This window comes from Sardina pilchardus, chromosome 13 (assembly GCF_963854185.1).
Source record: "Sardina pilchardus chromosome 13, fSarPil1.1, whole genome shotgun sequence".
In the NCBI taxonomy this organism is placed as follows: Eukaryota; Metazoa; Chordata; class Actinopteri; order Clupeiformes; family Clupeidae; genus Sardina; species Sardina pilchardus.
In genome coordinates this window covers 2,365,472-2,379,600 of record NC_085006.1, presented here as the reverse complement: position 1 = coordinate 2,379,600, position 14,129 = coordinate 2,365,472, and the positions used below count along the sequence as shown (strand labels likewise).

The window sequence follows — 14,129 nt, the reverse complement described above, 5'->3', positions numbered from 1 at the left end:
CACTGTCAAACTGTAATGTTTATTGAAAAGATTTGTTTTCTTGATGAGGGCAAAATAGTTAAAAAGTCCAGAGATTTGTTGTAAGTGGGGTTCACTGTGATGTTGCCATTATGCTTGAGACACCTGTAGAGAGAGATTGGAATGGAGCATTATCAAACTGTACATTTAACATGTGCATCTGTACAGAAATGTCAGATGTAGCAGGCGGCGAGCTAGATAGTCCTACTGTGCATCCCCTAAATAATATCTACCATGCTGCATATCTAGGTTGAGGCCTGTACATGAAATGAGCTCATATCAATATAAGGCCTTACCTATGTCAATTTTAGACACCTACCAATATGCAGCATGGTAGATATTTGACTTAAGTCTTCATATGTGAAGTTTGAGTATGTAATAGGTAATCTAAAAGTTTGTAGGGTTTCCCTATTTTCAGGGCTACAACCCAACATTTTCAATGTTAACATTCATATTCATATTCTACACATCCAGACCTTTCAAAAAAGCATGATTTTGTTGCAAAAAGTGGTTGGGGGTAGCCTAGAAATCTAGACGCACCCTAGCAGCAAAAAAAATATTTTGCCTAGCGGGATAGTCTAGTGTCACACCGTTAAGGCCAATCCTGCGTCCGGCACCAAGTCAGCCGGTCCAATCAGAACGTTCTATCTGTGTACCGAGTCCTTGAGCCCGCCTTAGCGCGGTGACGACAGAGCTGCGCTACAGCGAGATAGCAGAACAACCATAGAGAACAACGAAGAGCGCTCGTTTGAATCGGTTGTGTCATTGACTTTGGAAGAGTTAGACTTGCACTCAAGTCATTAGTTTAAAAGAAGGATGTATTTGCCATTTTGCCGACCGGCTACGATTGGTCACAAGTGCTGGCCTATTACGTGCAGAGGCAGTTTGAAAGACAACGATTCATCCCACCCACAGGCTTGAGCTCTGAGAGTGGTCCGACTCCAGACTATACATTTAATGTATAGTTTGGCTTGCCAGGCTAGGTTGGGTGTGCATGATAGGTGTATCTAGGTTGTGAAAAAATCCTAGAATGTGCAGTGGTGATCCATTGATTTCTGCAGCGACTCTAGAATGATTTATAAGACTGAAAGGGCAGGAAATGTCAATTAACATTAATTTCAATGTGAGCGGTGGCTACGGTGGAGTCTCACATCAAGTCTCAACTCATATACGCAGCAGTAAATCAGCAGAGGATTGGACAGTTGAAGAGTTGAATTCATGAAATATCTTAGACTTAAGACTTTTCCTGCACTTTTGTAGCCTACTTGCCTTAATGTAGCCTGTTATGTTCACACATTTGATGGCTTAGGGATAGCCATAGGCTATGTGGAGAGAATCACTTTCTCTCTGGAAAGCGCAACAGTCAATTACTTTTTTCAAGGGGCAAATGACAGTGTCGTATGGTTGTGTAATTAATGTATTTGTAGTAGCCTATGAATCACTAGAGACCCAGCTTTCCCTTGACATTTTGAAACATCGACATATTAATGCCCCTGAAGCTACAGCATTTAGCTTTAGCGTTTGCTCAAATCAATGGTCCACAACTAAAGATGACCTCCTCATGGATTTAGGTTGTGTGTGTGTGTGTGTGTGTGTGTGTGTGTGTGTGTGTGCGTTCAATAAAACATAAACAATGTTTTATTGAACATTTTGCAAATAATTTCACCATTGGGATTTAAGTGTAAATCTTGTTGCTATTATTAAACAAATTAAGAAAAATGATTGAACTTCTACCGCAAAATTCAACACTTGCAAACATACCGGTGCATATAACATAAGTAACGTAATTACCCTAGTTAAAGTGAAAAATCGATTTTACATTTTTAACATCGTTCTAAACACATAATCGCGATTACGATTTAAAACCAATTAATAGCACAGCCCTTGTATGAGGCAGATGACACTCACTTTCAAAGTCAATCTTCTCCACAATGTTCTTGGGTTTGATGCTCTCTTCCTGGTTGAAGATGAAAATCATACCCTCTTCATCCTCTGTCCAGCCATATTTACTCATCCACACTTTCACCTGAGTGTCTGGAGATCAAAGAGAGGACAAAGGACTCAAATTAAAGCAAAAGAGGTGTCACTATAAATTACAAGTTAGTTTTTGAAAGAGAAAGAGCACTACATATGAAGTTTTCGGTTTCAATATGGTTTAATCTAGAGTTAAGTCGTGATTTTACATTGACTTATAGCAAGTAGGTTATAAAAATGATGGTTATGGTTATTGTTATTTAGCAGACGCCTTTGTCCAAAGCGTCATACAAATAAATAACAATGCAAATTAATTCAACAGTGAACAATTACAAAAAAAAATAGGGAGGAAGCAATATTATCAATAAATAATACAAGTTCAAGCAATAACCTAATGAGAAATAAACAATGAATATATAGGAGAATAGCAATTAAACAATAAGTCATTCAATCAATCATATAATAACAATAACTATGGCATTGTAAGGCTAAATTTAAGGAGAACAGCAAAAATAAAAACAACAGTGTCAAATTCAATCAATGGACTAATTATAACAAAAACAATACTATTATACAAACCATATACACATAAGAAACGCTCAATAGACTAAGTGCATATTGAACAAATATGCCTTAAGACCCCTCTTGAAAGATCCGAAACTGTTGCTAGAACAGAGGGTACTGGGCAACTCATCCCACCAATATGGAACCACTGATGAAAATAATCTAGAAATCGACCTAGCGTTTATGGTTGGTGGACACAACAGACGATCATCAGAAGACCGCAGTGGGCGGTTGGGAATATACATCTTGATCAATGAACTAAAGTAGCCGGGAGCAGATCCAGTCAGTGTCCTATTGGCCAAAGTGAGAGATTTAAATTTAATTCAGTCCACAATAGGGAGCCAGTGGAGAGTAGGAGAGGAGTTACATGTGTCCTCTTTGGCTGATTGAAGACCAGTCGTGCCGCAGCAACATTCTGAATCAATTGTAATGGTCTTAATACACAATCAGGTAGGCCAGCTAACAGCGAATTACAATAGCCCAACTTGGAGATAACCATGGCCTGTACAAGAAGCTGTGTAGAATCTTGTGTCAGATAAGGTCTGATCTTCCTAATGTTGTAAAGGGTATACCGACATGATTTTGCAAATGAGGCTACATGCTCAGAGAAATTAAGTAGGTCATCAATTATGACACCAAAGTTACGTGCTGATTAGGGGTGTCACGATTCTCCAAATCCTCGATTCGATTTAATTTTGGATTTTAAAGCCACGATTCGATTCTATTTTATCTTTTTTATTAATGCATTCCTTGTGTCATTATTATTATTATATTAATTTTTATTTTTTGCCCTCTTCCTAATCTGTTTGAGGGGGCTTTTATTTTGAAAGCAAGTTTTATTTTGAAACCGTTCCATCCGTGAGGTTGTAAACAAAAGAAACGTGACTTGATTGAACGCAAAAATACTTCCACACCCGTGATTTCAGAGTAACAAGAGGTTGATGTGCATTTTTTAACTGGCTGCAGCCTAAAATTAGAGGAGTGTTGATGCTTCAGTATAACACGTGTGTGGTTTTGCATCATGGGCATACATGCTGGACGTCACGTTGGGGGTGTGGCTGCATCGTCGATTCTACTTTTCAGTTCGAAGTTCGAGATTGAGATGTAATTTCGATCGATTTCGATTTAAAATCGAGATCGTGACACCCTTAGTGCTGATCTACACTGTAGTTGGAGTCAGTGAAGATGAGTCAAGCTGGATGTTAATCTGTTGGGGAATAGCTGTTTTTGCTGGAAACACCAAGAACTCAGTTTTAGAAAGATTAAGCTGAAGGTGCTGATCCTTCATCCAGATTGAAATATCCTGTAGGCATAGAGACCCGATGCAGAAATTACTATGGGGGGGGAATTCTTCCCTTCGCGCGTAAATAGCATGTAAGCTTTTTTTCACGTGTGTCTGTTGCGCACCTATGTTTTACACGCATTCTCCCATCTCCGCTTCTGTCACACCCACACCGCGCAAATTCGGAATCAAGGCGGGCTTATGAAAGAGGCGTGATTTATTTAAAAAAGAACCAGACTAATCTACCACCTCCTTAATTTAGGTTGATATGAAAACGTGGAACGTGGACTTTCTCATTGACCTTCTGAACGCCATTTAAGTCCAGAAAGAACACCAACCAGTCTTTGATTTTGAAAACGTATGCAAGGTGAACTGGATAAAGAACTGCCTACAGTAAAATGGTGTGTCATCACATAGTTTAACCCTATGAGCCCTACACTGTTTTAAGGGCATTTTCACTACCTCTAGTTAGAAGCGTTTATCCTGGTCATTGTAAGTGCCATTCACACATGCTATATATTGTTTTTTTTTCAGCACAGTCTAGGCTACCCAGATCTGCCATAATATCATGTATAAAAACTTGCATTGATTTGATTTAGATTTTTAAATAATAAAAATGTAAAAAGCATACTATACAAATTCTTACATTTTGACGTATATCTCACCACAGCAAGCTGACAGCTCAACCTGCCTTGCATGGTTGTGTAGGCCTGACTGCCCTGAGAATGTCAATATAAGAACCATGGTGGAGGTATACTTTGGGGCTGAGCAATTTACAGAAATATGTGGTGTGTGCCTTCCAGAAATAAATGGCAATTTTTATTTAGTGATGAGAAATGACTTTTTGACACTTTTTGCGCTCCATATTTGTGACACTAGCTGATCTGACCTGACTTGTTTGCGTGGTAGCACACATGAAGTGCACAGATGATGATTCTCTATAATATTTTTTTTTTACTGCATTGCAATAAACAAAGTGAAGGCAAAAAGTGTTTATTTGTCAAACAAATGTGGATGCAATATGAGTCTTGAATTGGATACCATACAGGAGTTAGCTAGGATCTCAAAACCATATTATGAACGTGACTTGCCATAGAGAAACACATGAGAACATTGGATTATGAACATCTATTATGCCACACAAAAACATGGGGTAAGTGGAGCTAAATGAAGTTGTTATTTTGCGGTCACTTCGTCTGTTTTATGGCCTAGAAGGTTGTATTTGGTATCTGTGGATAGCTCTAGCTCTCCTCTTTCATCTGAGATGCGTTCCATATCTTTCTGATGGCGGTTTCACGAGGAAATCAAACGAAAGTAATGGTAGCCAAAGCTATATGACATTATTATTTGTTTGTCACTTCGTCTGTTTTCATAACACAAAAGGATCGATGTCTTTGGTATCAATGGAAAGCTCTGTTTCTCCTCTTTCGTTTGATATGCGTGTCATGTCTGTGCGATGCCGGGGCCGTGAGTAATTCAAGCGAGAATCCCGGATGCGCGGGTGAACTAGAGATGCGCGGATGGACTATTATTCTATCCGCAACCGCATCATACAACTCATCATCCATCCGCCATCCATCCGCACTTACGTTTTTTATGTGTTTTTCAGAACCGCACCCGCCCGCCATCCGCTATTTGTTTAAAGCAAAGATCTCTGTTAAAAGGTCTATGGGTGATCCAAGACGCTGATGCGACGCGATAAAGCTCTTGTTCTAGAAAGATGCAGCTATTTAGTCTAATTAATGGCAATTACACTTTATTCTTTATACAAAAAGAAAGAAAGTCCGAATAGAATAACAACAAGCCATTCGCATTACAGGCCAATTAACTCTGCAGCTTGTCAGGGTGACGACTAGGACGAGCCTGTTCTGAAGACTCCCGTTAATTTTGATTGTACGAGTGCACGTCTTTTCCAGGCAGACAGTGCAATCCATATCAGCAGGCCTTACGTACAAGTTAAACTTCTTCTTTCTTATTGCACATTGCAGACGAAAACATAGGCTACATAGGCAACTTAATTTAAACTTGTTGTTACCTTTGAGTCACGCACATTCACTGGCGGCGTTGCCATCTCTGATAGTAAACAAAGCAGCATGCATTGCATAGACACAACTAGATCAAATTACTGCCTGATGAGAAAAGTGTGCATGTTTTTATCGGATGTAAGTAACAGTATTTAACAATGTAGCTTATATATTTTTTTTTCCATTTGATCGGTTCAACCGCCACCCGCCCGAATCTAATTAAAATATTATTTTTTGTAAGGTCATCCGCCCGATCCGCGGTTTAACCGCGGAGTCCGCGGCTGTAACCGCCATCCGCGCATCTCTAGGGTGAACGCAGAGCAATATAGACTGTAAATATGATATACTTTGATATAACTTCATGATTTTATTTTATTTTCATACTTGATCGTACAGACAAGTGTCTAGTCTCGTTGGAAAGCCCTGGTTCTGCTCTTTTGTGCAATATAGGTCTCATCTCGCTGTGACTAACAATCGCGGAGCAATGTAACAGAGAAGAATGGGTGTGTTTTTTGACGCACTTTGCGTCCGTCGGGCTCATAGGGTTAACAAAGAAATTACTTCACAAAATTTCACTTTTGCTTTGATGTTTGTTTATAAAGAGTCAAGACGTGCTTGAGGTGTGTAGATTTATAATTCAAAAACTCACGGTTGACAAAAAGGTTCAGCTGGCAGCTGCCTCGCATAATATCAATTTATCTATACTAAGACATATGTAGACTGACATCTGCAGCTTCGAACACAGCAGAGAGACTGACGTAACGAGTTCGATCTCCATTACAAACGAATTAAAAGACGAGAGAATAAACTGCTGCTCCACTTTACTGCAGACGTCTGTGCAAATGTATGGATGTCTTCAGTGAAGTTGGAAAGAACGAAGTATGCTATGGGATTATGACTTCTCGTCAAAACTGAAGATACATAATCGGTAAGATCCAATACTGAAAGTGGGTGATTATAACGGGATTTTCACTATGTAACAATGTAACCTATGAAGCCAGTGAAGGTAATGGTGCGAAATATGCCACTGTGTGACACTGTAATGCGGAAAACATGAAGCTGTATCAGCTTATAAGCATCACATTTGATACTGTAATGTCAATTTGTAAATTCCGTGTTGCCTACATGTATTTAGAACTAGGCCTTCTGCCGATATGAGCAATATGTTGTTTCACCTTGTAGTGGCGCTCGACCTTATTCCAGCCCTCCAGAGTGCGTAGCTGGAAAAGTGCTTAAGCCATGGCAGAATGCGCGCAAGAGTTGTATATATAAGAAACACCCAGATTTTGGGGTTGCTCCGCCCAAAACGCGCAACTCTCTACCACGCGTAAATGGCCGATTTAAGTGGATGGCAGAATTCACTTAGAGGGAAATGTGCGTAGTTGCGCGTTTTTTTGGACTTAAGCACCCTTACGCTCATGGGAGAATTCCCCCCTATGTGTACAAGCACATATAGCTGCTCACACTGAACTTGGCTGTCGAGTGAAGAGTTGTCACTTGGCAACAGGAGATGCCAAGGAAAAAATTGGAACTATTTTTTGTAGACGAACAATGAACGAACAAAAATCAAAACAAATAATGGAAAACACAATTTGGTTAACAATTTGGTTGGTATTAGAACTGAGGCACGTCCCATATTGCTTATACAATTTTCACAGAACTTTCACAGAACAAAGACCTTACTCAAATTGTTTGAACAATGATCTACATCGATTTGACCTAATAAATTGAGAAATAAGGACATCTATGTTCAGGTTGAGTCTTCTTACCCAATGGATCACCCAACATTTCAGCCAAAAGCCTGTGTTCAATGTTCTGGTAGGTGATCCCCACAACATGGCAGATAACTGAAAAATAACACAAAAAAATGGTACAAGTGTGTTAATATTTCCCAAGATCGGCTAAGATGATGTCAACTACCAGTGATAATCTTGCAGACTATATCAAATGTTCAAAATATAATCTTCCTAGCTGCTATACAGTTCTTCACACAGTTTGTGCACATATCACTCAGCTGTGGCATGTGACATCAACACTCAAACGTAAGGTGTAGGGCCTACTACAACAAGCATGCATGCCGCCATCTAGAGTTTAGGAGGGCAAGAGAGAAATGTTATGTGGCGAAAATGTTGGCGCAAAAATAAACATGAATCGATGCATCGCATTGTTTGCTATTAGGTCAGTGTTACACCCCTATTGTGACTAAAAAACTTGCTGTTGACTAATTTTCATGGTTGAATACGTTGACAAAATTGCGGCAGCTCTACTACTTACAAACTTTCCTATGCCTCATTTTATGAGCACAGACCCTTTTTGCACTACTGTAGAAGTTTCATACCATTCCAGGCATTATTAGTGGGGTAATTTACGAGACACAGCACTGGTTCTGTTAACACCTGCTCTTAGTTATCCGGCTGAAAGTGCAAACTCGACCAAGAGAAAAAAGTTTCCGGGGGAATGTTTGGCTCGAGGTCATGGTACAAAGAACCCTAAGGTGAAATTACTCCAAACTATTCAGCTATACTATATCAGCTGTGGCATGTGACATCCCAATGGCAATGCACCGAGCGAACCACAAGAGCAATTCACTTCATCTAGTCAAGGCCTGGGCATGCCTTCACACCACACCCTGCACATATGCCGTCTCTAGGAACACTACGTTTCCTGTTAATTTGTGTTCTCAGGGATTCAAACACATGTGTAGTGAAAAAAGAGACACAAATTACAGTCTCAGTGATCTAAGCGCTTGTGTCTAGCAGGATAAATGGAATTAACCTAATGGGAGTCTGCAAATATAGTGCCACTAGCTGACAAAAAATTGGCCTATAATTTTAAAATGTTCACATTTCACAGAATGTTTAATTTACTTTCTAATAGTTTGTGGTCCACCCACAATTAATTTAAGCAATAAGCCCAGAGAGGCCGTGGGTTATACTGTATAATCGAACAGCTAAGGGGCGTTGTTCTAATTCAACTCAAAGGTGTTCTGTTTGGTTTAGGCAACTGAAGAGCTCTTATCCAAAACAATATATCCACCATTTTAATGCCTTTTCATACATTTTTTTTTTTTTTTTTTCATTTTGTTTTCCAAGTAATTTCAGTGGAACGGTATTTGGGTTATTGTTATTTGATTTATCTTTCCTCAATCAAAACACAAAAACTACACTTTTATTGATATTACTCGAAATACACAATTAAATAACATGATTTATTAATGTTTTGAAAAAATGGATTTATAGCATTTTGGAAAAGAGCTCTTCAACTATACAAGTGTAAATACCACCCAGTCCATTACAGACCATTTTAATTACATTCTGTATGGCATTATGTAATTTAGTAATAATAATAATAATAATAATACCTTGGACTTATATAGCGCCTTTGATAGTACCCCAATGTTTTGAGGTGCTTTAGTAACTTAAACTAAATCAAGATAGACTACCAGAATTAGCAAAATTGTAACTCACACTTCCGTACTGAATCTTCAAATCCAGTGATGCCATCAATAAGCTCCCTGTTCTCCTCCAGACTAGTCTGTGATGTATTCACAGACAGACAGCATCCATGTCAAACAACAAGACAATATTTAAGAGAAAAATCCACAGAAAAATATTTTTAGACAACAGACGGGCATTTTGACAAGCATTAGCGCATGGAAATAAGTCGCTTTATGTTTTTTGTCTAAGCATTTTAACTTATCAGAGGCCTCCAACCTTTTCCCCCAGAGATGTACCGTAAAAATAAAAATAAAAAACATGGCCAAAAGCTACTAATGCTTAATATGAGTAGAACAGGGTTTTTTCATTTTTAAACAAATCTAACTGAAAAACGTTCTGAAGGCCAAATTAAATGGGACGCAGTCAGGATTGTTTGGGAGGCCCTGTGTGTGTGTGTGTGTGTGTGGACTGAAAGCATACTCTAAGCTGGCAACAAGATTTTAGGTCATCTGCTATCATAATGCAACTATACCCTACTCTGGCAATAGTTTTCATATTAATATCTATTGCTACTAGTAGTAAAGAGTGCATAGCAAGTATCAATCTGATGAACATTGCAAGCAGCATTAAAGTGCACATTTGTGTATATTCATCAAATAAACTTTGAACGTCTATTTTCTCTTCAGCAGAACTGCAGCATAAGGTAAGCCGTCTAATATCATTACCGCTCACAGAGCTACCCTAATTGCTACATTTTAAGAACTCTCAATGTTTTAACAATCTCACCTCTCCCTAGACATCTCTCCTCACCTATTACAGCTGACTATTTGGATGCACCTATCTCCACTAGTGGTGTTCTGATATATAAATGTTATGAAAATGTATTAAAATATGAAAATATGCACATCATGTTAACAAACAGGCTTGTTAGTGCTCATTTCTTACGCGTCTTCTCTCTCCCTCACTCCTTTTCAAAGTCACACACACAAATCATAGTAACATCAGTTTGGTTTGGTAACTTGAAAAGATTATGGACGTGATTGAGAATGCAGCCGTGTATTCCAAATCCATCCAAATGCAGTGCATTTTATGGCTCCCTTCAACTCCTTTACCTTCTGCGTTTGTATACTGGGACTTTAATTTGATAGAAGTTTTACAGATTTAACATCTTCCTTGAGCCTTTTGGAGAGCTACTCAGATAGAGGTGGAGAGCTACTGTATCAGTTGGAGACCCCTGACTTAAACATTGGCAGTGTGCAGGTACTTATGCAATGACGTACCCAGAATGCCTGGAAATGGCATGTCTCCAGAAGGTTACCCAGGTAGAGTATCTGTCTGATCGGCCGTTCCTCCTGCTGCGACACTGTAGTCAAGGAAATCAAACATCTGGAAAAGACTAAACTTTTCTCCAAGCAGTGTGGATACAGCTGTGTTTCCATCTAAATGATTAAGACATTTTAAGCGCATTGCTGAAAATGTGAGTATACACATTTCCATCCACCAATTAAAAAATTGACATTCTTCTTGGGAAAGCTGTTCAATCACAACCGTAAGGATGTCAGTTTATGACAACAGTAAAATCCAAATAACTGGGTTTATGCAAATGAACCAATTTCCATCCGCCTTAGTCACATTACACTTCCAACAAATAGCAACTGTATCCACCCTCCAACAGCTTCAAATTTGCACATTTTGTACATTTGAAATGGTTGATCAAAATACAAACTAGTTGGATGGAAACACACCTCCTAGGTAGTTTTGGGTGACATAAATAACAGATAAATAGCATGCCCCTCTATAAGTATAAGCACATTAACAGTATTCTTTTTAGTAATAGTGTTATGATATTTAATGATACTAAATACATTTAAAAGATGTTAACTTGTAGAGAAACATAACCACAAGAGCACACAGTATAAATAGGCTCCAAAAAGATACATGTGTCTGGTCAATCATGCATTTGCATAGGGTGAAGTCTGTGTGGGGGAGATTTGTCAGAGCCTTGAGTAAGACTTGCGAGGTGACTGTGGTCTGAAAATACGCTGGGTTGAACTGGTAGCTAAAAAGAGAAAACATTCAAGTTAATCAAACACATACAAAAATATAAATACAAAGTATTTCTTCCCCCAATTTTTCACAAATTACCAGAATTGTTCTAGTGTTACACCAGTTAAATTGACACCTGGGCAGCATATCTTAAAGGTGAAGTGATCATTAACATTATTGAACAAAATAAATGTTAGAAATAAGCATTTTGTGCATTAATTCATGAAAAATAGGAGAATGGTAACGTCACTTCTGTTGACGTTCAAACAAAACCTCAAAACCACCAGCAAAATGCACCATTGAGATCTATTGAGAAATGTGTTGTATAGAGTAACCACAGATGGCACTAAAATCACTGAATCACTGATAATGCAGGGGTGGGGACAAAACATATTGATCTCAATGGTGCATTTTCTCCATGTTCAGGGTGGGAAATAAAAAAGAAAGATTTGCATAAGAAAAGTCTAATTTGTAGCAACCATAAACTCTGAACGGGATGGTAGACTACCAAGCAAGGACTAGTGTTCATCAGTCTATGGTAAAATCTGAATGTAAATGGATAATCCCGTTCAAGTGTTTTCCATTCTTTAACTTTAGAGATGTAAAGCCTACTTTTTTCATATTTATTTTATTACGAATATACTATTTATGCAATTCAGACGCTTGGGGAAGGTTATAATAAGATATCACAAAGCTTATCGAATCCAAAATGTGCAGACTTCAGATCTTACTGTCTTGGGGCTATGACAGAATCATAACACCTCTGCCATGTTTATGACTGCCAAATCCTGATCAGAGCAATACAGAGTAATGTGTTCACTTCATCATAATGTAATATGCTGTAGGCTACATCTCCTATCTTTTTGTCGTCAAGTTCTGCATGGGGCAGTCACAGACGGTTGATCAGCTGAACTGATTGAAGTTCAGCATGTGTCAAACTATTTGTTTCTCAGCAAAAGCCACAAGAATCGGTAACAAATACATGTAAAGAGACAAAGTGGTCCACATGATGTGGATTCTATTTTTTCGTTTTGGCTAATAGTTCTATAATAATGGGATAATGTATGGAACACCGGTCATCCGCTGGTCCATTTCGCCCTGTCAGGATAATATGCTGCATTTTAGATGTCAGATTCAATTCCAACCTTGAAGCTGGGGTAGATGGACTTATCCCGAATTCAAAAGTGGGAACTCTGACCTCTAGTGCCGTTCTATTGTACCTTTTCCCCAGTAGGACGTTAGAATTATTGACACCCGAGGTTTTCTGGAATGAAACTGGGAGATTCCGACTAAAAAATATCTGTCTGGAATGATGCATTATTTTCCCGATAATGGCCGGTGTTGCTTTCCATACATTATCCCTTAAGTGATAACGTTGCAGGTAGTTGTTGAGGAACTTACAGTTTGAGAACAGCAAGATTGGCTTCCAGGTCATACGCGTTTTCTCTTGCTTGCGTTTCTACATACCGCTCCAGAGTCGCAAGATTCTCCGGGTTGTACCTGAGGATAACGTTTACGTTAGCTTACAAAACATACCAGTTGAAATGTGAGTAACATGCTGATTTAATTTAACTTATTCATTACCTCTAAAACATACATCACTAATGAGCACAGCAGAAACTGAAGTCACCACCCATCATCATACAAACTGTGATGAGAACGTTGACGTTATGCTGAAGAAACACATACATAGCCTAGGCGCAGATAACAGATAGCGTTATGAATGGTCTGAATGGTTGAATGGTTGTCTGAATGTCTGAATGGTTCAAATAATTCTGTTAACGTTAGTGTTTTCAAAGCTCGTATCACCTAATTAATTAAACAGCATACAAAGATTACAGCAGCGAGCTATTTAACTGTTACTGTCTCATGGCAGCTGGATCTAACTACCCTGGATGAGCTTTCATTTGAGCAGTTAGCTAACTAGCAGTCAATAGTTAGTTAATAAAATATTTTCTTCCATTTGTAACAAGAAAGTTACCTGTCAATACCACGAAGTAGCTTGGCTACATTTGCTCGCATCTGTTCGAACGACGTGCCCATGTTATCAAGAATGTGTTTTTGGTGAACGTTAGAATAAAATCCACACGTGTAACCACTGATACATGAGTAAAGCGACTCGCTTAGAGGAAACGTAACTGGAACGGAAGGATGTACTGCTGGATTTCACCGGAAGTTAGAGTACCTCCTTGGTGAACTTCTGAAGTTGTCGCCCCCGCCTGGATAACAGTGCAATTAAGCATTTGTGGTGGTCTGTTGAAAGGGGAACTTATTGGGAGCAAAGGAGTGAGGGATTATCTAAGAACCTGATTCATGTTGGAGATGAGTAGGCTATGTTGTTTAGTAAATTGATTGGATTACACTATTAAAACCTTCATCTATTTGTCATAGGACAAATTTAGGCATAGGCTGCAGGTGGATGGAACAGCAACAATCATAAATGAATTCATTTGATCTATATAATGTAATATAATTTGTATTGTTATTTATTTGTATGTCGCTTTGGACAAAGGCGTCTGCTAAATAACCATAGCCATAGCCATAATGTGTATAATATATATATATATATATATATATATATGTATATATATATATATGTATATATATATATATATATATATATATGGAGGAATGTTTTGAATAATGAAGCATTGAAGCAATGAAACATTACAGTATTCAAATTAAAGACGTAAAATGTTTTAAAGGTTTTTCTCCCTCAATGAACAGATATGTCCATGTACAGATATTGATGCAGAACCGTGTGTGTGTGTGTGTGTGTGTGTG

The 14,129-nt window shown here is 38.5% G+C and overlaps 1 protein-coding gene across 2 annotated transcripts; it reads right to left on the bottom strand.

Annotated features, from left to right (window-relative positions):
- eif3k (eukaryotic translation initiation factor 3, subunit K) lies at nt 1-13,481 on the bottom strand. 2 transcript variants are annotated; one of them, XM_062552930.1, is made up of 8 exons: nt 13,327-13,481; nt 12,747-12,845; nt 11,238-11,358; nt 10,580-10,657; nt 9,330-9,396; nt 7,632-7,709; nt 1,927-2,052; nt 1-123 (listed from the first exon to the last, which is right to left on the bottom strand). In XM_062552930.1, exons 1-8 carry the CDS (start codon nt 13,386-13,388, stop codon nt 92-94), a joined length of 663 nt encoding a protein of 220 aa, XP_062408914.1. In that variant the 5' UTR covers nt 13,389-13,481; the 3' UTR covers nt 1-91. The 2 variants fall into 2 exon arrangements, with proteins under 2 accessions (XP_062408914.1, XP_062408915.1); XM_062552931.1 differs by having other exon boundaries at nt 10,580-10,654.
- Between the last annotated feature and the right edge of the window lie 648 nt (nt 13,482-14,129).

What these genes read in the sequence shown, in the direction of transcription:
- eif3k (XM_062552930.1), bottom strand. Translation starts at nt 13,388, where the DNA reads ATGGGCACGTCGTTCGAACAGATGCGAGCAAATGTAGCCAAGCTACTT. An exon ending in CTACTTCGTGGTATTGACAG is followed by an intron (nt 12,846 to 13,326) that starts GTAACTTTCTTG and finishes CGTTATCCTCAG; the next exon opens with GTACAACCCGGAGAATCTTG. An exon ending in AATGTTGGGTGATCCATTGG is followed by an intron (nt 2,053 to 7,631) that starts GTAAGAAGACTC and finishes TTTGATCTCCAG; the next exon opens with ACACTCAGGTGAAAGTGTGG.